This window comes from Cottoperca gobio, chromosome 4 (assembly GCF_900634415.1).
Source record: "Cottoperca gobio chromosome 4, fCotGob3.1, whole genome shotgun sequence".
Taxonomy (NCBI): domain Eukaryota; kingdom Metazoa; phylum Chordata; class Actinopteri; order Perciformes; family Bovichtidae; genus Cottoperca; species Cottoperca gobio.
Window position 1 is genome coordinate 11,691,918 of NC_041358.1, and position 27,570 is coordinate 11,719,487.

Genomic DNA, 27,570 nt, shown 5'->3' on the forward strand with positions numbered 1-27,570 from the left:
AGTGAAAGTTGAATCTGTGCATGCCTCGTTCTGCAGCACCAATTAATTAATAATCACACCTTTCACTTGAAATCTCCTACTTAGAGAGAAAGCAGATGCTTTTAAAATTGTGCACATGCAGCGGACACTTATTAAAACCCATAATCTTCTATTTGCATGACAAACTAATCAGAGAGTGAAAGAGGAAGAGATGAAAGAGAGATACAAACACAGAGAAAAAAGAGGGGCAAACGTCAAAATGACCATTCTGCAGTCGGTCTGAGGCTTATCAGATTTATTATAATCAAAGCGCACTGATTGGCCCAGAGGGTTATGACAAAATGAGTCATATTCTGGTAACCACGGTGACGCCAGTTGAGTGACGAGGGTTGTGTGATAGACTGTAATCCGTCCATTAAAATGGATTAAAGACAGTAGAGCAGCACGGAGAGTGTACCCGTGTGTGTGTGTGTGTGTGTGTGTGTGTGTGTGTGTGTGTGTGTGTGTGTGTGTGTGCATATGTGACCTGAGTTTACGTGCCAGAAAAAATTCCCACTGCCATCTGCCTTTTACTGTCAAACACGCACACACTCACACACATTCACAGACACACATGCAGCAGCAGGGCGGGCGGACAGGGACAGAAATCACTCAGTGTATTTTGGGCTCTCTAGGGACTCTGTTTCCTAATCTGGTGTCGTGGACCTCTTTGAAGGTCACTTAAGACCTCAGAGGGGACATGAGACAATAAAGGACAGGAGAAAGAAGAAGACAAAGAAGATCTGGATTTACATAGTAAAGACAATAAGAAGCTACAGAATTTGATTGAATCGATATTCATCGATATTGATTTGGACAAATGTTGCAATAATTGACATTTTTAAACAAATAATAATGTGATATCGCCATAATCCGCCTGAAAGGTTTTTTTACACACAGCTGCTGTTGTATGTAAATCTCCATTAGAGTTGGATGTCCAGTAGTTGATAAACTCAAATATTATCAAATGCATTAACCATTGCTGACCTAACCCTAACCCATACTACAATGACATCTTTGTGAAACTATAGTGTTTCATATTTATAGCGTAATAATCTAACCTGAGCCATTTTCTAATGCAACATATAAGAGTAAGTCTTAATGGAAACATTATAGATGTCTAGATATGCAAAGTGTTTATACACATTAAGTCCCTATATGTACTGTTTGTATTTCAAAGTTATATCTTTGGAAACCATAAGTGGAATAAAAACATAATGACACAATGGGTATGTTGGTTTGTACGGCACGTTTCATTTGGATCTTTGGAGGATTTTGCAGAAAGAAATCTCTCGTCCCAGCCAGAGAATAATCTGTGTTCTAGATGTGCAGGTGATTGTGTGTGAAGTCTCACCTGGGGATGTCGTCATCTCCGGTCATTGCCCTGGGCAACGGCGAGTATCTGGGCGTGGTCAACGGGGCGGGGCTTACAGACTGGCTGCCGCTCATGTAGGGGCTTATATGGTTGTCTTGATGTGGGGAGTACGCTGGAGCAACACACACACATATGTCATACATAAAACATAATTTCACTGATGTCTTTTTAAAGGTATGTTTACTTTCATGTCATTTTTAGTATGGAAAGAAACATCTTCATCTGATCCAATCTTTTCAATCTCACAATAAATCCCAGTTTATACTGTATCTTAAGTCAATCACTCAAAACTGTTGTTGTACTCTTTATAATCCGACGTACTGCAGATCTGTTGGGAGGTGGTGGTGTGATATATGCTGTTTGGTAATGTGTTAGTTTCAGAGCGGTGATAAATTACATGTTGTTTGATAATATGCTGAATTTGGAGAGGCGACAAGTGGCTGCAATCCAGAGGACCACATTTACAAAGTCTGATTATCAGACCGTTACACAACACATTTAGAGCTGAATGGTTGATGCCATCAGTATGCTTTTTAAACCACAACATATAACGTTTAACACCAACTTAAATTGGTAGTAATGGGAGTATTTGGACACTGTATGAGCACATAATGATCAGGGTCTCTTTGTGGATTATATTCTTCATTTGTTCATGTTTAAGATCTCATTGCATCTTCAATAACATCCTCAATTCAAAGTCTTTCAGGTAACTCCAGGACCGCCATGTTTATACTGTCCACCACCAGTACAGCATGTCCTGTTTAATGTGTGTGGAGTAATACATCTGTATGGCTCTATATATGACTGAGCTGCTCCTCATCCACGTTGAGAACAACAAGCTAATTACGAATTCTCGTATAATGATGTATAATTATCATTTTGGAAAACACATGAGACGATTAAATATGTGCTTTTTAATATCTATCAGCTACTGAACACGTTTCCTTGATGCAATGTAATGCACTGTCATTTGTAAATATCCCACAAAATCAATTTGTCTGTAATCCACGTAATCGTGAACCAGGAAGTAAAGAGCGACACAGTCTGACAAAATTACCCTACTTCCACCCAGGAGACTGCTATTTGTGAAACCAGAGGTCAATGTTGATTTATTTGTCACGTACATTCCGCACTTAAGTAACGTCGATAGTTACTTTTCCTCAAGCCACGTTTTTTTGCTTAAATCTAACCAAGTTGTTTCCTGTGAAGATGGAAGTTTATTTTGAAAAGACTGTAACGAGCTAAAATTGATACGTGTCGCTGGACATTCGTAGGAGAATGCACAAAAAAACAAAGAATACATTTTGCGCAAGATATCATCCTTTGATCGAATGATGGTTGTCAGGTAATATAAATGTACTGTGCTGTTTCAGTTCTAGTGAGAGTCTCTGCAAAAAAAACGCCTAACAGTAGATGTGTGTTTTTTAAAAACCCACCCAAAGCAGACATCTCCACTTACAGCTTTGTTCCACGCTGTTCTTTATTGTTCAACACCATCTGGCCCTAAAATGCTTCTGCCTCTTGGCTGCAATGATATGTACTATAATTCCTAAGAGCACTGTTGCACTGCAAGTTGTGCCTGATGTTGTGAAGTCTATAAATGCTTGATCCATCAAACTCATGTTATGATTACAGGCGAGTCTTGTACTGAGAGGTGCGCCTATACTTACAATTAGTGACGTCCGGCGGAGGGAAGTTGTCATTGATAAAAAGGGAGGTGTGTTTGGCCACACGGAGGTAAACGACGTCAGGGGTGGACTTCAGGGCAGCCACCGCATCCTCATGAGTCACCTCCTCCAAACAGGAGGCGTTCACCTGGAGACACATGAGGACACAAACTGTAGTACCATGTACAGCCACAGCCAGTCGTAGACACAACGACAACACACAGACAACATTATGTCCACACCAGATTGCAGCACAAACATACAGTGTAGACGCCATCATGCAGTGCTGTGGTTGAGTTTATGGACTACACATGCATCCTAAAATATATTGCTGCACGTTAACTTAATGGAGAAGAAGCTTTAATGATGTTGTATTTATTTTCTATGCCGACTGGGTCTGCTGCTGTGTTAAATCACCTTTTACAGGCTTGGATGTAGCAGAAGAGTAACAATTTGATTTACTCTTGTCCGCTGTCTTTCTCTATTACACCTAATGTATTCTTAGAATATAACATACCCAGTAGGTAATATGTGAGGATCTAATAAACTGGGGCAATGGAGCATCACCATTGTTTTTGCTCAGTCCTCAATTTAAATGATAGACAAGGACAATAAGTCATCTAAGTGTTGAATAATTACATTCCTGATTTTATTAAGGAGAAATCATTTTATATTTGGTGTTAGTAGAGGATATTTATGATACTTAAATTCAATAAAAGCAATTCTTGGCATTCATAATTTGGTGCTTTTTGGGATACTCATTAATTTATAGGGTAATAAGTCATTTTCTGTAGATTAGAAAGTAAATTGTATCGATGTGTGAAACTATAAAACTTTGCTTTGATGACAAATGCAATCTATTTTCTAGACTCAACATTTGCATGATATTAAATGCAGTCAGGTAACAAGGGGAAACAAACAGGTGTTTCTTACAGCCATAAGTTTGTCCCCTATCTGTAGTCGTCCATCTTTGTGTGCAGCCCCTCCTTCAATGATCTTCGTCACGTAGATACCATTGTCACCCGGGACATGTTGATTTCCGAGTCCACCTGCTATACTGAATCCTAAACCTGAGAGAAAACATCAACGGCTTATATTTTTGTATGCAACTTTGCTTTGCTGCACATTCTCACCCCTGGCCCCGAGACCAGTTTTGACATTTAGATATTTGAAACAGTACAATTATAGGGTAATAAAAAAAAATCCAATTAGTTAAACCATACCCTCTCACATATTTCATATTTTGTAGCTTTTATGGCTTCTTTTATTTCCCGTGCTCAATCATATTACTGTATCGTTGCTGCTGAAACGTGCTGCCGTCTCAGCAGAAATCAGAAAGTGCCTCATCATACTTTCTCACCAATAAATTACTTTTTTCCCTTGTTTCTTTATCATGCAGGCAGTAAGTATTGGGATAGGATTAGCACAGTTTTACTACTTACAGACTCCACTGTATGTTCAGTTTACCTTTGTGGGATTTTCTCACCTTTGGGTCCTTTGACCAGCTTGATATCCAGGACTCTCTCAGAGAGGCTCCTCCTGCGTCGTATGCATAGTCGGACCAGACCTCCTGCGTCCTTCAGCGCCTCCACAGCCCCGCTGTGGGTCACGTCCCTGACGTCTGTCTCATTTACCCGGACTATACAGTCATTCACCCTGCACAGGAAGATGATTGACTTGCATAAGGAGTTTACAGTGAAGACAAATGTTAGTCTTTCACTCTGAAACGAGAAGTCTAGTTAGGAGGAATGTATCTATTACAAAGAAAGCAAAGTGGGAGCAGGCTGTTGTCAACATCTTGAAGTTGTTTGGTTGTTTATTTAATGTTGAATTAGGGTATTAAAAAATAAAGAAGTTGACAGAGCTTGTGTGCTCTTTTCCTGCCTTGCATTTTGTACATACTCAGTGGTGGAATGTAACCGAGTACTTTTACTCAAGTACTGTACTAAAGTGCAATATGTAGGTACTTGTTGGCTACTTTGTTGGAGTATTTCAATGTTATGCTACTTTCTAACTCCACTACACTACATTTATTTAGTTACTTACAGATTCAGATTAATAATACAAAATATAAATCAACTAATAAATTATGATATTAAATGTGTGTGTGTATGTACCTGAGTCGTCCATTTTGGGCGGCGGCCCCTCCAGGTATAATCTTGGTGATGAAGATAGAGGGGTCTTCCCCGATGTGAGGGTTATCAGTCCCTCCTGCGATACTGAACCCCAGACCTGAGTTACCCTGCACATGTACACAAACACAGAGTGTTTTAAAGGGGAAAAGAAACACAAACTGAACACACATGTTGGCATTTCTGATCAAATAAATAAATAAATGACAATGAAAAAGACAATGTCACTGTTGTCAGACTGTTGTATCTGCCCTGCCATGAAAATCATCTCTCCATCCAGACCAGATAGTTTAAAATATGAATATATAATACTGATGTTTTAAGATGCTTTTAAATATTGATAATAATGGAAACGTCACATAGACAAACCTGAGTAGTTTATACAAGAAGCAGACCATACTGCAATAATTCTTCCAGTTGCAGTGTCTCACAAAGAAACATCTATTAAATACTATATTTATCTAAATGGCATTTTTTTTCTCCAAAACTGCATCCAATATCTCCCCAATTTCCACTTCTTACAAAACTAGTTTATCATCTGAACGAACAAAATGTAATACAACTCTCTCCAGATGAAGCTTATGACCAAATTACACATAATAGATCACCACAGTATTTTACGACAGCCATTGCTCTGTGTATGTTTCACTCTCTCTCTCATGCTTTGTCACTGGGTTTGAAGCTAGTGTAATGTCTGTGCCTGTGATGCGTGTATGTCCATAGTGTCTTTAAAGGAGATCCAGTCAAGCAGACAGAACCAGGTCACACAAGAATAGAGAGAGCCTCAGGCCGATAGAAAGAGGGTATAACGAGAGAGGGAGGACGAGGTTTAGGAAAATAAAGAAGGGAAGGATGGACGAGGAATAGATAGGACGGAGAAGTAGGGTGAAAGGGAAGAAGAAGAAGGAGGAAGAAGGAAATGCAGAATGCTGAGATGAAGGAGAGGCGGAAGATAAATGAGAAGATAGACCTGGAGCTGTTGAAGGTTTTACGACTATTATAATCTTTCTGGCTTTATAAATGTATCTTTATTCGTTATGCTTTGGATTCAAATGATTTGCTTTGCTTTGTAGTTAAAAAACAAAACGTGAAACACTGATTTCTTTCTCCTCCCATGATTTCTTTAATATCAGTGGACATAAGAAGATCAGAAAGCAACTTCTCAGCAGTGGAGGAAGAAGAGTTCAGGTCATTTACTGAAGGAGAATTAGAAATACTGTATCAAAAAATATCCCTGAAGTCCTGAATTCAAAATGTTATTAAAGTTAAAATACAGAAGTAGCATAAAGTGTTCATAAATACCCATTATGCTGACTGGCTCCTTTCATAGTGTTATATTATTATGGAATTTAATATTATTCTGTTTTCATTGCTAACAAATACATTTAAGAACATTTTAATGTTGAGACAATTTGAGTTACTTTGTGTCCGATTATAGATTTGTAGTATAGTACTGTATCATATCATCTTTTTTATGTAAAGAGTAACTATAAGTGTCAAATAAGTGCGGTGAAATGTAGCAAATAATGGAAATACTCAAGTAAAGTACAATTATGTCAAAATTGTATTTAAGTAAAAGCGCTTATTGTAATTTAACTGTAATGTAATGTAATGATAATTTAACCTTAATTTCTGAAATGTTTGGTATTATTACTTTGTAGAGAAATATTCTGGGCACAAAAAAACCTCAACAACAGTTAAATACAGTTTGCTGGATTTAGCCTCGACTACACCATCATTTAAATATCTTAACAGGATGTTTAATGTACACTTTTAAATAGGAAGGAGAATCACCTGCAATGCAAACAGTGTCATTATGTTTGCAGTAAGTGCAAACTACAACAAGCTATTAATTTTACATGATTATATGATAAAGAACATGAACAAAGTAATATCAGGCTTTGCGAGATAAATTTAGCATTGGTCATAGTTGCCAAAATGAGATTTCAATTATAATAAAAATATGTTCTGTCAACTAACATTTTTTGTTGACTCAATCAGAACTTTAAAAAATGTAATACATCCAGTGCTAACAATCTATCTAGCGATCATTTCTCCTAGTTTTAAATACATAGGCCCTCATTATAATCTCTGCTCTCAACATCCCTGATGTTTTTAACGTGATTACGGAGGACAGGCGTCAGTCCAAACAGATGTCGGGGGGGGGGGGGGGTTGGGGGGTTGATGTGACCGATTACATTACAGTGTATAAAATAAAAGCATGTTGGAGTGTTTTTATTGTATGTAAGTCTTTACCCGCTCCAGCGTGATTTCCTCATACTCATAGTCTGCTTCTGTTCCATTGACCTGTCGGAGAGGAAGAAAAGGATTAAGAGGAGTAAATACTGAACGCTGTTTTCCTGTAATGGACACTAAAATGCTCATTAGATTTCAGGGTAAAGCTTTTAACATTCATAATTTATATGCAGTGTTTTTTCTCTGTGGTCAGTTGCTATCGACAGGTACACAACCCTCTCACGTTGACACGGCCTGTCTCTCTGTCCCTCCTCTTTCAGCCACAAACACCTTCCTTAATGCCATTCTCCATCCATCCACCAGATGCCATCCCCCCCCCTCATCACCTGACTGCCCCCCGACTTTTCCTCTGTCAGATCATCATAATGACGGCCGTGACACATGTTACATTTAACCTTCATGTTTATCGCAGCTTTACTAAATGTCGCTGGTTCTGTGCTAGATGCATGTGCATTGAGTATAATGTGCCACTAATGTGAGTTGATTATTACCAAGCAATACAAACATCAACAAACAACAGCATTATGGAAAAAGCGACAGACATTTGATCTTTTATGAATGACGCATGAATCCCAGAGATTAGACTGGTAATGCGTTCTTAATGATGATGTACCTCTGATGTCATATTTAAGAACATCCCCGCTGAATGACCCAAGAGCCAATCACGCTGCTCAGCCAGCACTGCCTGGTACTAGAAAACATTAACATCTAGATTTCCGGACTGAATGAACAACACACGGAATTAAATCTGATCTGAGCACACTATTATATATTTCTGTGTTTCAGTCGGTTTATACTTGGGAGATGAGTGTCATGTTCCGGCTATAGCTGCTGCAGGCAGGCACGCACACACGGACACACACAAACTGCGGTCGAGTGGCATCCCAATGGCCCATGTAATCCCTTTGGCTGTAATCTGTGTCTCTGTGCAGTCAGATTAGTTTAGATTTTGCATTTTTGTCGTGGGCACAATCTTCCATAAACTACCATGTGTGGTGTCTGTTATCATCTACCACACACTCTACATATTCATGACTTTACTATTAACATAAAATTTGAGAACAATAAATTACTACCATTCTTAAAGATGGAGGTTCTGATCCTTGTAAATCCTGTTTGTGATTATTTCCTGCTAAACATATTCCCTTTACTATTTGAATAAAGCATGATGAAATGCTTCTAGCTTCTACTTAACTACATGCAAAGTAGACAGAAATGGCCTTGTGTACCTGCGGTGTGTTTAAATCTATTTTCTTGTTTAGGGTCGACATAACTCCTTTGCTTTATTCTCAGCAACAAAAAACACTATATTTGTCACAAGCAATGAAAGTAAACGGGCTTTTCCGTATATGTTGAATGCATTAATCAAATTTCTTCAACAGTATATTAAGAGAAATTTGCAATTTTCTGTCTCTGTGTGTTGTATTCCAGGCAGTTCATCAGAAAGTAATTCCACAGTAATTATATAATAAACGTATCTAACAACAGCAGACAGTGATTCTCTGTGGCAGCTGGCCACCAGTAAAATGACATCTGGACACATCCAATTCTGGTCTGAGCTTTCTGTCTAAATCCTGGACACTGCTATCACTATAGTTCATTCTTATTGAGGAGAAATGTTGTAATTACTGAACATTGCTAGTAGAAGCTCCAAAAAGTGCTGCACATCTTTCAAATGTAAAATAACCCTTCATGTGGCATCTCTACGGCTGCTATTTGTTACCAGAGAAAATTAATTAATGCAAAGATTTACAAAGTCACACAAACATTGCTACTAGAATGTCACATATAAACTCAATACAAGATTAGAAATATATGTATGACACTGTAAAAACTGTCTTTTCAACTTTACATCAAACACATGGCTTTTACTTTTCTCCCATATTTAGGTTAAACAAAAGGCAAAGTAATATCTCTATTGAAGTAATGCCACAATAAGCTGTAAAGTAAAGTACTACGAATACATTCTTACACTTGAGGCATTCACATTGTGACAAAACCTCAACAGAAAAGCATAGGCCAACCTTAAAATATTGTTAGATGTTTAAGAACATCTCTACATTTTGTGCTACGTTCTCCATACTCACCTATTCTACACACATGAAGCCAGCTACAGCCTCGGGCAGTCAACAATCAATGCTCCAAATACGATCACTGATATGAATTTTAATCTTTCTCTTGAAACTGTGTGATTTAACTTTATTTGACTTTTCTCATGAAACTATTCAAGGAAGACTTAAGAAAGACTCAAATCGTGTGGAATCCTGAATTGCCCACTAAGACGTATCAGCAGGGTCTAAAGTACACAGTTGGGTAGAGGTTTTAAATTTCACTGACAATATTTGAACAAGTACTCACATATGGTGGGGTGTCGACGCTGTCGGTGTTGACCACCACTGGAGGGGGGTTGGCCTGCAAGAGACACCAGCAAAGTTATTTCACATTAATCATTTGAAGGCTATTATCAGGAAACCAAAGACATACAGTATTTCACCAAGACGATTGTTACTATAAAACTTAAGAAACACACATATACAGAGAACTGGGATAAACGACTTACTCGTCTCATGTTTTGGTACAGCATGTTGAGTAAATCTGCTACAGATTACCACCACGGAGCGACAGCGTACACCGCATGACATACTGCACAGCCCTTATATTGGACAATACTAAAGTACTACACTGCAAACCGCACACACATACTGTTTCATAAAGCTCTGTTACTGTGCCATACTTTACTAAATTCAGCATTTCAGTACTGCGCCACAAACCCTGTGCTTTAACATGTTAGATCGTACTGTTATGTAGATATTGTACTCTACTACTACTACTACTTGCTGCATGAAGAGTCCTACATTAACATCCAGATGACATCCCTGATCCATCTAATTTTTCTAAATCCATAATGAATTGCAATCTCCCCCTCTCTCCCATGTGCTGTTTTCTCCCTCCTTCCCGCCCTTCCCCTTCTTCTGCTCTAAGCTCAGTCTCCTCTTTCTCCCGGACTTTCTTTTAGAGTTGCGGGATGAGCAGGTCACAGCATCAGATGATTGACATTATCTCTCCTCCTGCTTCCAACGCAAGCACAAAGGACAAACTTCACACAAGCTAATAAATAGCCATAAGGTGTCTTTTTCTCCTTGTATTTGCAAGGTGAGCACCAGCCCCTATCTTATGCCACCTGTCTCCACTGTTTCCCTCGTCTCCTCTTACTTTCTCCCGAGAGAGTATTTAGTGCTCGCCAGTCCAGTGTCTGCCGCTCTAGTCTTCTCCAGCAAACCAGCAATGAGCAAGTTAGTCCATGTAAAAATAATCTGAAGTACCAGCTCTTGTCCCTGCAGCCAGAAAAAGTTCACAAACCAGCTAAGCAAACATCAACCAAGCTAGCCAACCAAATGGACAGTGCACCCGGACTTCACTTCACGGCATCACTGTGCAACAGAGCAGCAAAAGCATCTATCCCGCTACAATCTCTACCTCCCTCATCCCCCCTTTTTTCCGCTCCTTTATCTCCTCTTTCTCACACACACACACACACACACACACACACACACACACACACACACACACACACACACACACACACACACACACACATATATTATCTCACTCCATGTATCTCTCTCTCTCCACCACATGTCAAACTGTCTGTCAGCCAAGCTGACAGGATGCTTGATCCCACACGGGAACAGAAAGAGAAAGAGAGAGAGAGAGAGAGAGGGGGGGGGGGGGGGGGAGATCAGAGGGATTATACAGTACGTATGGTGGGAGGAGTCAAATCTGCGTGCTCAACAAGAGCAATGAGGAGCAGAGGGTGCAGACAGATGCACCCAAACCCCCCAAAACCACAGACATGAGTAAAAAAGATAAAGAAATATGGTGGGAGAACAGAGAAGAATTAAAGGAGGGGTGGGAGTACTACAGCAGAGTATATGGATATTGAGGTGAAAGTAAAGGTTGTGCTGACATCTGCAGCTGTTAGGGTGTGTGTGTGTGTGTGTGTGTGTGTGTGTGTGTGTGTGTGTGTGTGTCTGTGTGTGTGTGTGTGTGTGTGTGTGTTCATGTGAATAAAGGGTAGAAAGGAGAAATACATAGTTACAAGTGGAGGGTGAAGATGATCAATAATGCTTCATACAAAGCAACTCTTTTTATAAATATTCTGACGGGGATAGCACCTGACTCCATGAAACGTTACAATACTACATTCACATATTGTATACTTTCAGCTGAGTCTTTTATATCTCACCTCAAATTGTGCAAATGCTGCACAAAATCGCTCAAGCTATGAGAGCGTGTGGTGGTAAATCTTGCAAAACAAAATGTACTCAAAGTATGAAAAGTACTTATTATGCAGCAGGGTGGTCCCTGTCAGAGCTGGGGACCATTCTGCTGCATACTGCATTCTTACTTTCAATATATATACAGTATATATATATATATATTTTTTATTATTATTCATTATATTTTATAATGATAATTGTAAAAAAAATAAAAAATCTTAACAAATACAGGATACTTTCATCACCTTAGGCCTCTGAAAATCATTCAAATGAAACAACCTGAGTGGGGAAAAAAATCACTGTTCAAAACTCATGTGGGATGTGGGAGACACCAAAAGAACAAACATGCAAATATAAACAAATAAGCACTAACACACAAATACACTAACACACACACCCTTAATCTCCAGACAGTATATTGCTGCTCTATGCAAATGATTGTTAGTTGTTACATAAATGCAGTTACACCGGCTGTGTTATCATAACCTTATGGCCTGGTTCAGTCCAGTACGGCACAGCTTAGAAAGAGTTTCAGAGTATCACTTGTTTGTCTCATCAGGCAAAGAGACAGACAAGTGCTTTCTTTGGATTTCTCATGCTTTGCAAGATTGTTAAATGTTTGAGTGTGTGCACCATCATCATAATTATTCAATTAGCAATTAGCAAAGTATCTAAAGCTTGTTAAATAATACATCAGTGCAATGTGCCATATAGACACTCATACATGCAAGAATATAAAAACATACAAAGTGCAAACAGTAAAAGCCACACATTTGGCAGAATGACGAGTTTATAGAGTTGATCAGCTACTTTAGATTCCATTCATACGGCCAAGCCAGAGGCGAAGACTGGTGCACACACACACACACACACACACACACACACACACACACACAAATACTGCACTTCTAAAATCACTGTCCATTGTCTTCCTAATGTGCAATGAAACTCCATTTGACTAATGAGCTAATGAGATGAAGTGCAACTCAAATCAAATCAGAACGTCCTCGCTAATCACGCTAATCAGACAATCACTAGATAGCAGATGTACTACCCACCCAACATCTAATAACAGGCAGCTGCCATGCTGGATTATAAACTCACTATAGCACAGTTTATACAACACACACGTCCTGTTATTTTGTGAGGAGTTATTTCGATAAACATTTAATTTAACCACAATCTGCCTGGTCTGGGGGAGTCGCAACCTGCACACACTATGAATATCATGTAACTCTGCAGACAGCTCAGAGTGCAGGTTTAACAGCACTGAAGCACTTTAGGCTGTCAGTGCTTCACTTGCAACAGCAGTTTGCCAAATAAATAATCGGAATAAAAGTAATAAAAGTAATAAAAGTACAACACTTAGGGTTTGCTTACAGCGGCCAGTGTACTGTGTAGACGTCTCATCACATGGTGATGGAGATGGTTTGATAGAGACTTTTCTTCCCTTCTCGCTTTGTACCATGAATCCTTTGGCGTCTAATATATCTTGACATATATTGATTCCAGGAGTACTTTGAACATTAATGGAATATGCAATACATTTGGCTACATGTGTGTGTTTTTCTTTCCTCTTTTTGGGAATTTAAGTTTTTGTGAGATGTTTTAACAGTACAGGACGGATTGTCCAACCAACACTTGAACATTACTGAAAGTCTAGTGCTGCCCTGTGATTTTCCTTTTATTTTACTTTGTTACAGTTACAATGTATGGCTTTTTGATTATATATGTGCACTTTGACTTTCCCTCAGCTGACCACCACTCTAACATGGTGGAGGAACCTCCAGGTTAGGGTTATGTATTTTGTACTAAAAGTGTTGAGGAGTTCACCACATTTCCAAGCTTGTACAGCCTGTGTTCTATAACAGTGTGGACTATCTTTTGTTATCAGGAGGTTGATGGTAACATTTTGAAATGCACACATACTGTCCTCTTCAAGGTTCAGTGGCCTAACACTATATCCATCTATCTACTAACCAACCATCCAACCTACCTGCATATTGGCCTGTATTTTTTGAAGGTGATGTATGAGCGGCACATGTGGGGGCGTTTCCATTGAGTGTGCGGTCCAGATATACGTGTCATTGGGCCACGGCCTGCCTGTCTTGCCCTTAGCTTTGCTTTTTGTGGGACTCTTCTTCACACTGTCCCTCAGGTTGGGAAACTTTCCTCTGGAGCCCCTGGTGGCCAGGTTGGTAGGCAGCGTGTTCCACCCAAATCCACCCAGCCCTGAACACAGGGGGAGCTGTGGCGAGTGAAACGGGTGGATGGACAGCGACTGGGAGGCGTGAGGAAGAGCAGGAGGGCAGTGGTGGTGGTGATGGTACTGCTGGAACAACGAGTGGTGACTGGGTGAATGGAGCTGCATCTGCTGCTGCTGTGGGTGGTAGATTTGATGTGTTGATTGTGAAGAAAGCAGGTGACTCGGGGACGCCGGTGGATGGTAGTGTTGCTGGTTCGGAGCATGATGATGCAGCTGATGATGGCTTGGTGACAGGTGAAGCTGGTGGTGGCTTGGCGAGTGCAGTAGGCGATTTGGGGATTGCGGAGCCAGCTGGTAAGTTGGTGATGGTGGAGCTAGCTGATGACTTGGAGATGGTGGTGCTATATGGTAGTAGCTGGGAGAGGGAGAAGGAATCAGAAGTTTTGGCGAATGGCAGACATGTTTCGAGGAATGGGAAAGGTGATTTGGTGAGTGCAGCGGTAAAGGTTGCAGATGGTGATTTGGCGTCTGTATTTGCAGTAAATTCTGGTTATGCTTCGAGTGAGAGTGGCTCTTTCCTGACTTGGCCTTCCCTTTGGCAGATTTGCCCCTAGTGGAGCCACTGCTGGGCTTCTTGGGGCTACAACAGAACTCATGACTGTGGAAATAAGTGGTCATTGCTAGGGATATGTATAAATAAGTCACACAGAGAACTTATTTATCTTCTTATGTAACCCTCACCTAATATAGTCTTCTTTACGGAGATGATAAAAGGGAGTAGCTCCTCATAATCACTTGTGTCCGAATAATGTAGGTCATGGCTCTCCAGAACAACCAATCCTCCTCTGTGTTCAGGACAAAGTTGGTATTCCTGTCGTTTGTCTCAGTGTGTTAAGATCACTGGATTATCAGAATATTTAAAAACAGTTCCTCTTTTGTAGGCATTGTTTCCGTTTCTTCTCCCTTATCCCCTATGGATTAGCCACAGCTAGTCCTGTAAAGCAAAGCATCCTCCTTTAGCGTGATATTTAACACTCCTCTTCTTGGCTTTCTCCCCTCAGGAGCACATTGACCCTCTTACCAGCTCTCAGAGTAACAAGGTCAGAAGTAAAACAAAAAGGTGCGGTCTCAAGAAGAAGCAGAAAGACCCCTTGGACAAGTTGAGCCTCTTTTTTTTTTTAGTCCTGCTTTCTCTCAGGATGTCTCTCTTTCATGCGCTCCAATGGAAGATTTGACTTTCTCATTCCGTGATTGCGTTCCACTTCAATGGTCAGTCATTCAGATTAAATCATATTATCTACCTATGTTGTTGCGCACACCAGCTTTGTATCTGAAGTGTCGGTCGCTCTGTAGACGATGCAGTTCGATTCATATATTCCAAAATTAGTAGACAGTAAAACTGGAGTTATCCGAGATTAGAATCCTATGTTTGATTTCTTTTAGTTTTCAGATTTGTGTTCATTCTTCCGATCCAAAAGGAATAAAGGTTAGAAAAAGTTTCTTTGTTGCCCTTCTTTCATCTTGCCTTGTTCAATCTTTCTGTTATCATGATTTGATATTAGGCCACATCTCTATTCACAATTATCTGTCTCAGCCTCTCTCATCTTTCTGTGCTGCCTCCCTCTCTCAGTGTCTGTCCCTCCTCTCTCTCTCCAACTCTGGCCCCCTCTCTCTCTCTCTCTTTCTCCCTCTCTCTCTTTCCTGGATTAGCCAATTAGGGACTTCCCTGAACTCCTGCACATGACAGCAGCCAGGCATGACTAATCGATAGGCAACTAGGGACAGTGATACAAAGCTCAAAGCTTAGTCAGTGTGTGTGTGTGTGTGTGAGTGTGTGTGTGTGTGTGTGTGTGTGTGTGTGTGTGTGTGTGTGTGTGTGTGTGTGTGTGTGTTGGTGTGCAATGAAAGGAGAGCTATGATTGGTGAAGAGCAGTCTCTTCCATCAACCTTTGTCTTGTTCTTGTAAAGCATCACAAGGCAGGCTGGGTCAGCTGGTATATAGTGTATGAAATGCCTGCTGTGTTTGTGTGTGTGTCCCTCAATGCGTTGGCCTACTTCCTTGTGATAATGTGTGCCTCTCTGCTTGTGTGTGTGTCTCCAAGTTTAATCTGTGTTGGGGTGGCACAGTTTCTTAAAAGTCAACACGGACAGACACACACATACAGTTTAAAACTCCAGGTGTAGTGTAGGTCTCGTGGTGAGATACAGAGGTGGTTCCGTCAAGTCTATTCAGGATCAAAGCTACAATGCAGTAAACAGGGACCTGCCAGTAAACACTGCAAATGTCTCTCCTCTTTTGGTCAAGGAACTACTGAATGGCACTACTGGTTACTATAGAAACTCAATAAATTGAGTAACAACCACATTTTATTAAGTGTATTTATACAGCGACTGTAAAGTATGGAAAGTTTGTATCAAATTTTTTTATCAATTATGTCCTGATCAAACTAAATGTTTTACTGTGAAATGCATCGTCCATTTAATATGTAGTAACTTCGGCTCAATAAAAAATGTGTTTCTTTAGAAAAACTTCGGAAAATGTGGTCATACTTGTAAGACATTTATTTTGTTCTATTAAAACTCAGGTCTTGTACTGGTAATGGAACAAACATATATATATATATATATATATATATATATATATATATATATATATATATACTAAATTGATTAGTAACATTATTATTATTATTATTATTATTATTATTATTATTATTATTATTATTATTATTTTTACCACAAGTCATCAGAGTTTTCCCAAACACAGATAAATCAATTCATTGGTCAGTGTATAAAGTTACACAGAAATGACTTTTAATTATAGCTTCTGGCATCTTACAACTGGTATTTAAGAAGGAACAGCAGTTGCCATTGGTTTGTACAGATCTGAATACACACACACAGCTATCCACTATGAGGTCCAAGCCTCTATAATGTCAGCAAATATATGCCACAGCTCGCCCCAAACCAACCTGATAAGAGGGACAGACAGACAGATGGACAGAAAAGGGACATTAAAAAGCAGTGCCCATGTAGAGTGCACACAAATAGATGGAAAGAATAAAATGGGAAAGAGGGTGAGGGTGGTTGAGAGAAAGGCTGTTATAGCTGCACAGAGTGTGAGAGGCTATGTGTGTGTGTTCCCTGTGTAAAGTGCTGCTAGCGCTGCAGGCTAACTGCTCAGTCAGGAGAGGATGAGCAAGGAGAATAGGCTGTTAGCATCACAGTGCTAGATGAAGCCCACACTAATATATCACTGGAGGGCAGGGTAGGAAGGGTGGGATATGGTGAGGAATGGATGAAGACAAGAGAGGAAACAAAGATTGGGGAGTTAAAAGGAGTAAAGGGTTAACTCAGGGTTTGAGTTTTAGTTTAGTAGAATACTGTAGTCTTATCAAGCAAAATCATGATGATCTATCAACCAATTTCAGTGTCTGCTACGATTGCTATATCCAAAGGAGTGATAACTAGAAACATTACATTCATTACATTAATATTGTTATGTATGAAAAACATCTGAGTAAGCGTTCTCCACTCACTTTTGACACGGCTCTTAGAAGAATTCTTAAGAAACACATCAAATTAGTCTATCGAGCGAGACATCATCAATTATGTTAAAGGACTTGCTTCATTGAATCCTTGCTTTATGTTCTGGTTCAGACTGACCCGATGATACAAATCCAGGAAAAACATCTTAATTTATTGAGCGTCAAACCTTTTCTGCTCCACTTAATTAGCGTAATGGGTATTTAATTCGTTTAGTGAACACGCACACATATAAATCGTCGCAGGTCAGTCTGACTCAGACGAGCTGCTGAATACGGTAAAAAGTGAAGTAGTGCCATACCCACCAGAAAACACCGCTGGTCTCATGCGGTTGGCTATAAGTCTTTTTTTTAATAGCAAAATATATCAAGTGAGAAACCCATCTAGGATTAAATTTCAGACAATGCAATCCCATTAGTCTAACCTTTAGTCCAGCATTTCTTAGCTATACCTCTAATGAAATGATTATTACTCCTTATCTCTAAACTCCTTAGCATTTATCTCAAAAGATATGTGACTATGCAAGCAGAATTAATGATCATTAAAAGTATTCAATGGGTAAAAGAGACATGTAACAGGAAATAACATCTTGGGCAGGGGCTGAAGTGATTTGCTAGAAAGACTTGAATAAAATCAGTTTTTTTCCCCCACAAGTCAAACTGTCTGCAGAGACAAGGTTGTGATACTACACGTCACCAGCAGGGGGCCTCCAACTCCACAGACACATCTGATGGGAGACGCATACACAGATATGATGACACTACTCTACAGCACTGGTCCCTCGTCATCACTGAGATATTTGTTTCGGTTGTCTGATATTATCAGCACTGATTGACAGCATGTGTGATATCGCACAAAGACATCTCACATCATTGTCTACCAGAATACTAGAAGAGATTAAAAATGGTAGTGGGAAACAAATGCACACAGGGGAAGGGGGGTTAAATCCAGTTTGAGTTTATACACTCAATCATGGCACAAAATATGGTCGACAGCATAATAACTAAATTATTTTTGAAGCTGCTGTTTCTTTGCTTATTTGACACCAATGAGTACTTTACGTATTTCTGGCTAGTATTTAAAAAGATGTCCACTCCACCGTGACGTTATTTTAAATTCACTGATGTCATGAGGGAAACTACTAATATTGTATCCCAGTGTAATTGTATAGTATGAATAGTCCAATCCTTAAGAATGACTAAGTAAATAACTCAGCTAAGTGTTCAGCTCTATTAATATTTAAAAAATACAAACAGTTTTTCCTTTTCCTCTTTGAACTGAACTGAATGTATACTAAGATGGAGACTGAATAGCTGCAGATCCTCTGAAGATGTGACTGAGATCTTCCTTATCATATATCACACCTGCAATCACACACAACATGGTAGAATAAATCAGTATTATTTATTTACAGAGTCTGTCATGAGGATTTGTTTTGGCATGAGATTGGGAGGTTATGTTGTGTTGTGAAAGGCAACATTATTACACAACTAAACTTTTATTGTCAAAAATAATTGGGAAGAAATGTCAATTTGGATCTTTGGCATTACAATTAAAGCTGCACTAATTATTCTGTTTCTATGTATTCTGTTGTAAATACACAGAGAGGATTGTTAACAATTGCTGATCTAAGCCTCCAACAGAGATATTAAATCAAAACAAATCAAAAAATCATTACACATTTGTCTCAGTGGGCTTTACAGCCTATGACTTCCTCTGTCCATAGACCCACGCACCGCACAAGAAAAAACTCCCTAAAAAAACCCCACAATTAAAGGGGGAAAAATGAGATTAGCATTCTAAGGAGTCGTGTTTCTGAGCACCTGACAAATCAAAGTCCAATACTCGTTTATCTTTTAGTGTTGGTTTAACTTGGTTTTCTTGTTTGCTGGATTCAGCTGCACACTACTACTTTATATGAAGGTTTGAAGAGAGCCATAAGACTCAAAATATGTGTCACAGTCCATTGAAGGTCATTTTAGTTCAAATGACCTTGCAGCCCTACACAGCATTTAGCTCCTTTCAGTCCCTTGTTTTGATCAATTCAAACATTTAAAGGTGCACTGCGTGGAACCACTTGTTGAAAAACTCCATGGTGCTACTAGAGGTCAAACTCTCCACATAGTACCTTTAAAAAGAGCGATAGCCGTATTTGTTTATTTGTCAATTTTCAGATTTCTGATTTCAGATTGTCCGTTCGCGAGTGAGGGGACGATGGAGCGAGAGATTGGCCTGGAGGCCTGGAGGATCGAAGCAGCGGGGGGCGGTACTACAGTCACTTTACCGCACCGTTGTGACGAAAAGAGAGCTGAGCCAGAAGGCAAAGCTCTTAATATACCTGTCGATCTTCGTTCCTACCCTCACCTATGGTCATGAAGGCTGGATCATGACTGAAAGAACAAGATCACGGGTACAAGCGGCCGAAATGGGTTTTCTCAGACGGGTAGCTGACTTCTCCCTAAGAGATAGGGTGAGAAGCTCAGCCATCCGTGAGAGACTCGGAGTAGAGCCGCTGCTCCTTTACGTTGAAAGGAGCCAGTTGAGGTGGTTCAGGCATCTAGTAAGGATGCCACCTGGGCGCCTCCCTAGGGAGGTGTTCCAGGCACGTCCAGCTGGGAGGAGAGTGGAGAGATTATATCTCCTCACTGGCCTGGGAACGCCTCGGGATCCCCCAGTCGGAGCTGGAGGATGTGGCCCGGAGAAGGGAAGATTGGGGTTCCTTACTGGACCTGCTGCCCCCGCGACTCGATCCCGGATAAGCGGTGGACGATGGATGGATGGATTGTCCATACACCAAAAACAAAACGATCTGGGTGAATACTCTGTGTCCACAGTGTATCAGTAGAGGGTTTTGGAATGTGGTTGTTTTTTTTTACATCAAAGGGTTAACTATATGCAATCAGTCCACATAAGGGTCCAAGGCGTCTTGGGTCCCACGAATAACACTGTCCCAAATACTGCACAGTAGATTTGGTTGCTAAGTAGTAGAATATGTGTGGAAATCCTAATTTGGGTTCCCAGTTACTACACAAGTATTTTCAACTTCCGTAAAAGAGCATCATAAAAAGATCTGTTGAGTGGAGTTCTTGCCGTCTGTGTGGGCAAACAAACAGATGTTTTTACTGTTATATGTCAAAACCCAAGAATCCTGCACACTGTCGATCCCTTGTACTCTTTTCTTAACACTTTGATTGGGTAAATCAAATCTATCTGTAGGCCCATTTTATAAAAGACCCTTATAAGATTGTCCTTTTAAGTAAGATAAATCTCTGTTTCTTTAACAGTCAATGAACTGCAATCCAATGCCATCTGTAATTATTCCAAACACCTTAAGCAGCTATTATATGCTGTAATGGGACCTGAGAGTTAGTAGTGGGGTCAACAAGGGGAGTCTTCAACACTCAGAGCTCAGATGACCCTCTCACACTGATCAGGAAGCTATCCTCCTTGTGTGGCTGTTGGGTAAGATTCCTTCCTCAGGTCAGGACACTCGGTTCAACAGTAACCGAGTGGCTCATTCACCGTGGAGTTCATACTACAATACTCTCTCTTTTCTCATCTATCTGTGTCACCCTCTGCCTCTTGCTCTTTCTGGTGAAACCCTAGCTTGTCACTCCAACTGCGAGTCAAAGAATCAGAGAGCAGTAATGTCTTCTCTGTAATGGTATTCCATGTTACGGATATGGTCTTATGTATGAATTTGCCACGGCCTCTTTCTATCTAGGTGTCTGCTGTGTCTGCCGGCCTCAAGATCTCTTCCTCCATGACTTAATTAGACCAAGGAGCTCCAACCACCACTGCAACTCTACAAAATGTGACTATAGGGACTCACTTCCAATACTGTTGGACCTAATTAGAAAGAGGTTGCTCATTAATTCCACCTCCAGTTCAATAAATTTTTAACTATAACACAATAGGTTGTCCACAGAATTGACAATGATGAAAATAAGACAAGGGCTGCCACTGATGATTACTGTCTCGATTAATCATTTAGCTCAAATTTAACAAAAAGTTGTGAATAATAGCAACAATTTTGCAGAGTCCATGGTGACATTAATTATTATCCAAGCAAATGTCCTAAACTCAAACCTATGAAGTTTAGTAAGCATAAAATCACACATTTAAAGGGCTATTTTGCCGATTTTTAACCAGCTCTGTGTCATCGCAGTCAGGAACGGTTCCCTCCTCCTTGAGCTACTGGCCGTGCTAACGTTCACTTGTGTCACAGGATGCCAGAAGAATCACATCTCATTAAACTTTCATTTTAATTAGGAAACACATTGATTGGTCTACGAGGAGGCACAACGATTACAGGCCAAGAGGGACAGCATCACTTACATGGGACAAAGTTTGCTGTTGTCTTGTATTCTTTGTGTAACGACGGCTTCTCCAATTAAAATCAGTGTGTTAATGAGCCTGTTAATTACTGCAACACATCCATGTGTGACTGCATGACAAAAGTACTAATATCGCTCTGCCTGGTAAAATCACACAAGCAGACAATGTTGCTGTCATCGTCATTTATATCCAGTTAAGTTTTCCTGTGGCAGCAGTGAATGGATCAAGACTTCAGTAGTGTCAAACCATTCCACACTAATTACAGGAGGATAGATGGAGCTGTCATTATGTTGTGCTCAGCCTCATTAGTCAGTGGTCATATTAAGTGATTGCTCGTGGTCAGCAAAACTGCATTGATTATATCATCAGAGATGGAGAACAGGCTGGAGGTAGGAGACTGATGGAGAGGGAGGAGAGAGAGTGTGTCTGTGTGGAGACGTGTGTCTGTGTGTGTGTGTGTGTGTGTGTGTGTGTGTGTGTGGGAGAGAGCCGATATGCAAGCTTCATCCCACACACAGAAGGTGATGCAACACTTCACACACTCTCAAGCACCACAAATCTAATGCATTACTCACTGCTGCAATACAATGTGTGTGTGTGTGTGTGTGTGTGTGTGTGTGTGTGTGTGTGTGTGTGTGTGTGTGTGTGTGTGTGTATGTGTGTGTGCAAAGAAATTAGGGAGTATATTAAGATTTTAAGTTTACACTCATCTACACTTTTCTTTCTCCTTAACTCTCTCTTTCTCTCTCTCTCTCTCTCTCACTCACACACACACACACACACACACACACACACACACACACACGCACACACACACACATCAACATGCCACACTCCGTTTGGTGATCAGCAGCATCACACAACTGACGTCGTCCACAGTGTTGGCGAGCATCAGAGAAGGAGTTCATTGGATACCATGGGCGATGGTGGTCCGGGTTGTAAACGATTTGCAGTAGCCCCTCCCACTGATGACACCCCCTACATACTATTAGGATTTATTGAAAAGATGAACACCTCTTGTTCTCAAATGTATTTGATGATGATTGATTTGTGAGTAAATGTGTAACATGCAGCAACACACAACAAGTAAGTTCTCATGTGGGTAGTACGCGTTAGTCATGCAAAGGTTTCAAACAAGCCTGAACATGTTAATATTTCCAAGTCATTGGTTTTAACCTTCAAGCTGCTCCAATATTTATTTCCCTATAATATGAGTGCAGCCCTGCCATGGTAGCATATGAATAAGCACCGATTGTGTCCAGTTCTGTGGTGAATAAATACCAAACCTTTGTTTTACTCCTTCTCCCATATTTGTCTCCTTTTTGTAAATAAATGTCTTTCCCTTAACCTAACTCCTTCACTGAAGCACTGCTCAACTTCTATGCGGCGATGATGTATAGTTTCTAAAGTGCGCAAAAAATATTGCGGGAGGTGAAGATTTGCAGTTATGGTGTGAAGATTTACACAAATAGAAGCCTGACTTTGGTCTGTTACATACAGCCCACTCAGTAACAGATTATCTATTCAAAAATAATGTGGTAGAAGCTGTGATTAAGTTTCATAGTGTTTAGGTATAAGTGGGCGCAGTATCTGACTCACGACAAATGCACCTAAACATGACTTTTTCACCTCTGGAGCAACAATGAAAGTTTCCCTGGGCAAGCAGAAGGATAATCAGCCACTCTCTACAGGAGCGGGGAGTGTAGGTTGAACTCTGCTGAACACTTTGCATTATGGGTTGAGAGTGTTAATGACGTGGCTCCTGCCACATTTTACATTTTACACTGTATGAGTATGTTTGTATCACAACTTTCCCATTTATCTAATATATTTGAACACTTCTTCTAACCTTTCTGTGTAATTGGTAATGAATGAAAGGAGTAATACCAGTCTCGCTTACTTACTGATATTGACACTATTACTAAAGTCATAACCAATCCTAATAAAATAATCCATTAACTGAGTCTGTCAGTGACTTGATCGGTGCTCTTTATGTTGATGGCTACATTAAGCAGGTAATGTGCATGATATATTCACATTGCCCACTTTGAGCTAATAAGCTATCCGATTACTCTCACAGCCCCAATCAATGTCTTATTCTCTCTCTAACTTTCTATCCCTCCATCTCTCCAGCTCTGTCCATCCCTCTCTACCTCCATTTCCTGTGACCACTAAACACCTCTTTAAGGCTTTTAGAGTTCTTTCTGAAGAGCCAAGATGACTTTCATACCTCTGCTGTACTACTCATCAATTATACAGAGACAGGATGGGGGCTAGGGGAGAGGGCCACTGTTTGAGTTGGGTTAACCCTTTATCTGTGTTGATTCAGAGTGATGAACTCAGGTGAAGAAACCGTATGAGATCTAAAACACGTACATAAGATGTGGAGCTTTGCTAAGCTGCTCCAAAACAAAATACATTCTGTATTCTGCTCAGCAGAGAGATGGTACAAAAATACTTTGAGTAATGTATTGGGCTCTAACAGTAGATAATCACAAACACTTAATGATGACACTATCAAAAGACAACCCAGAGTCAACACTGGAGCAACTGAAACATACAGATTGACTCGGGGATAATAGAAGGCGTGAAAACTATTATGTTCAGCAAGGAAGAGATTTTGCAATTAAGTGCTTTCCGGTGAGATATAGTACAAGGATATGTCTGGACTCTAAACCATGGACGTGTGGTCATCATGAAAAGTAAAAAAACTAATAACAATAAATGTATATTTGTGCACTGGTCTGTGCTATAACTGCATTTACTGTATGATTCCAATAGTTTTGATAATTCTTATAGTCAAAATCGCTGAATTTACGTATTCTCTGTTACAGGAGAGATGCGAGCTGAGGCAGCGACGAGCTGAGCCTCCCCTCGGATTGCGCAATCCCTTGCAAACTAGGTTGAGCGCATGCATTTGGCGCGTGCCCGTTACTATCTCTCTGTATGTCGCCAATATAATGTTTACATACACTTTTATTATGCGTACAGACTTTCCATAGTCCAGTTAATGTATGTAATGTATGTGTAACATATTTAGTCTTGCTGATGTGACATAAAACCACAGTGAGAAGACACCAGGTGAGGCAGACAGTACTCTGCCGCACTGAAGAGTGCGCACGTGAGCCCAATACATGTACCTCTCTGAGCCGCTATAAATGTAACATACGTTTTTGGCCAAATATGTACCTTACCTGTGTGTGTATAAAGAATGCTGATATCAGATATGAAAAATAAACAGTAGTCAATGTTCATGCTGCCAAGAAAATGGTGAATAAGCTACTCAGTTGGGTTCATATATTTGCAAATCTGACTGAAAGAGTTAGTGCCACTAAACATGATCCAGATGTGTGTGTGTGGTGTGTGTGTGTGTGTGTGTGTGTGTGTGTGTGTGTGTGTGTGTGTGTGTGTGTGTGTGTGTGTACAGGTGAACAATGCTGCAATATTTTTGATTAGTCTTATACGGCCAAATCAGCAGATCCAAACCACTTCCATCAAACAGTAAAAAGAAACAGTCTCTCACTCTCCTGCATCAACAGTGCCAACAGCTGTGTGTGTGTGTGTGTGTGTGTGTGTGTGTGAGTGTAGTATAATGGCCTATCAGTCATGCAGTAAGTGCCTTGGACAGGAAAATGGCAACACCTTGGGAAAACACTGGCCAATATGATTACTGCAAGGCGGGGTGGGTTAACTTTTTCCATGAGCTGCTGTGCTATAAATCTGCAGGCAACTGTAAAAGTGCTGCAGGGTTGAACATTGTGAGTGGCGCCCCGTCCACTCAGGAGTTGAAATCAATAATGCAGGTTTGGATCCAGAGACATTACTGCATTTTGTCATCTGCAGTACAAAAAGTATTTAATTGTTTGTGCAACAGTAAGAAATGTATTGTTATGCATTTCTATCATTCAGACAGGGAAGTGGCCAAAAGAAAAAATAAATGTATGCTCTTCCTGGGGTTGAAAAATGTTTTAAGACAAGTCCAATACAATAAAGTGCGATGGTTTCACGTTTAGCGAATAAATCACGATGAAGCATTTAACATTACTGAAGCTTTTGCTTCACAGAAGAGGCAAAAACAAATGTCAGAGACAAAAACTTCAGCTATATGTTGATCAAGAAGTAGATTGTAATGCAATAAAATGCAATATGTCCACATCATCTCCATTCATTTCACAGGAGCTCTTCTAATAACGACTTCTCCTGCACCCTCTTCTTCTGCAATGGCTTAATAGCACCCGATTGGAAAACTAGCGCCACTTACTGTTTATGTCAATGCAACTCCTCATAATCCCCATTTTATTTGAATGACTTGTAAATTCAATTAAAGTGTGCGCTACATTTGGAGGGGAAGTCATATGAACCAGAAATTCTTATGACAAAAAATTCTCAGAAACAAATCTGCGGCCACCAAAAAGTCTGTAAATAAAATATAAGCTATAATACTGAATTACGACGTATCTCTCCATAACAGTGATCTTTTTTATTCTAAACTCTTAATTCCAAAGATTGTTACATGCTTTTCAATATGCTTTAGTGAGCCAGTATCTCAAGGTGGAAAAGGCCATTAAATTAGGGCTCTACTTTTAGGCAACTGGGTGCTAACTCATAAGCACACAGTCCAAAAAACAAATTGTTCTTACAATTTTGTTCACCAGTTGCCACACCAAGCAAAAATTAAGCTGAAGCAGGGTGTATACACTGTTCAGAGGAATCCAGTATCAGCAGGTGAAGCTTGGATGGGAATCAATAGTGGCCGATCAGCTCACAGCAGCAGCTTCCAAAAGGGCCAATACATCAGGCCAGCTTCTCCTTAGAAGTGCAGAGTGCCAATTACATCATCCTAAATATAAGCATCTAATATTAATATCAAGATCCCCAAATTATCGTTCAAGGCCAGATGGTGCGCATTTTAAGAGCACATAATACAAGTGAAAAAGTCAAAACTTGAACATGAAGCAAACCTTACATGAAAGGGAAGTATGTGTCTCAGCAGCTGAATGTGAAGAATCAGAACAGAGTAAGGGGGCTTTGATGCATGATTGTAATAATGGAAGTGGCAGAGGAATCTCGCAGCATCTGTCAACCTCGGAGGGGCCACATGTTTAGATGATTATCAAGTAAAGTAAGTAGCGCTCCTGCCCTGCTGTGTCCTGCATTTGGATTGACTTGGATATTAGTTAATTGATTTCTGCAAGCTGCTGGTGTGATGACTCAAGTTAGTTAACACCAATGTTATTGACCAGTTCTGTCAGCGCTATGTGTCCTGTGTGTTTGACATAGACATACTGGGGACAAACTGACTACATTACAATGAATTGGCGTAGATAATGGACCTTTATACTTGACACAAGGAGATGAGTCGGTTTTAACTGTATTCTCCTTATATAACCCTTATAGTTAAAGTTCTATTTTTTCTCATCTCATTGCTCAATATTAGACTACTGCTGTGCAATCACCACGTTTATGTTCTTTCATTTACTTTTATAGAACGATAGCAGTGGAGATGTTCTTTCTGTGTGTTATTAAAAAAGACTGCGTGGTCTTTTTCCAACTTTGATATTAATGTTCTCAACTAAATTTATAGGAAAAGCTCAAACTGACCAGTCACCACATAATATATATAGAGGCCGTGGCTGTAGTTACATTTTTGAGTATGCGCACATGAGCTGTGGCGTAGCTACGTGTGCTATTTGCGTAGGCTCAGTAGCTATGTCGCATCTTAACACAGAACTATAAATCCAACTCAATCCAA

At 40.1% G+C, this 27,570-nt stretch overlaps 1 protein-coding gene across 4 annotated transcripts in view; it reads right to left on the reverse strand.

Annotated features, from left to right (window-relative positions):
* The window catches only part of LOC115006765 (discs large homolog 1-like protein), a 105,265-nt gene that overhangs the window by 38,822 nt on the left and 38,873 nt on the right, over nt 1-27,570 (reverse strand). For 3 of the 4 annotated variants that reach the window (XM_029429234.1, XM_029429233.1, XM_029429236.1), the window contains 7 exons: nt 9,807-9,860; nt 7,449-7,499; nt 5,178-5,302; nt 4,547-4,716; nt 3,994-4,130; nt 3,064-3,208; nt 1,373-1,505 (listed from right to left, as the gene is read on the reverse strand). In XM_029429234.1, coding sequence (XP_029285094.1) covers nt 1,373-1,505; nt 3,064-3,208; nt 3,994-4,130; nt 4,547-4,716; nt 5,178-5,302; nt 7,449-7,499; nt 9,807-9,860 — 815 coding nt within the window. Of the gene's footprint in view, nt 1-1,372; nt 1,506-3,063; nt 3,209-3,993; nt 4,131-4,546; nt 4,717-5,177; nt 5,303-7,448; nt 7,500-9,806; nt 9,861-13,724; nt 13,815-27,570 lie in introns of those variants that run through there. The other variant, XM_029429237.1, reaches the window with a different exon arrangement.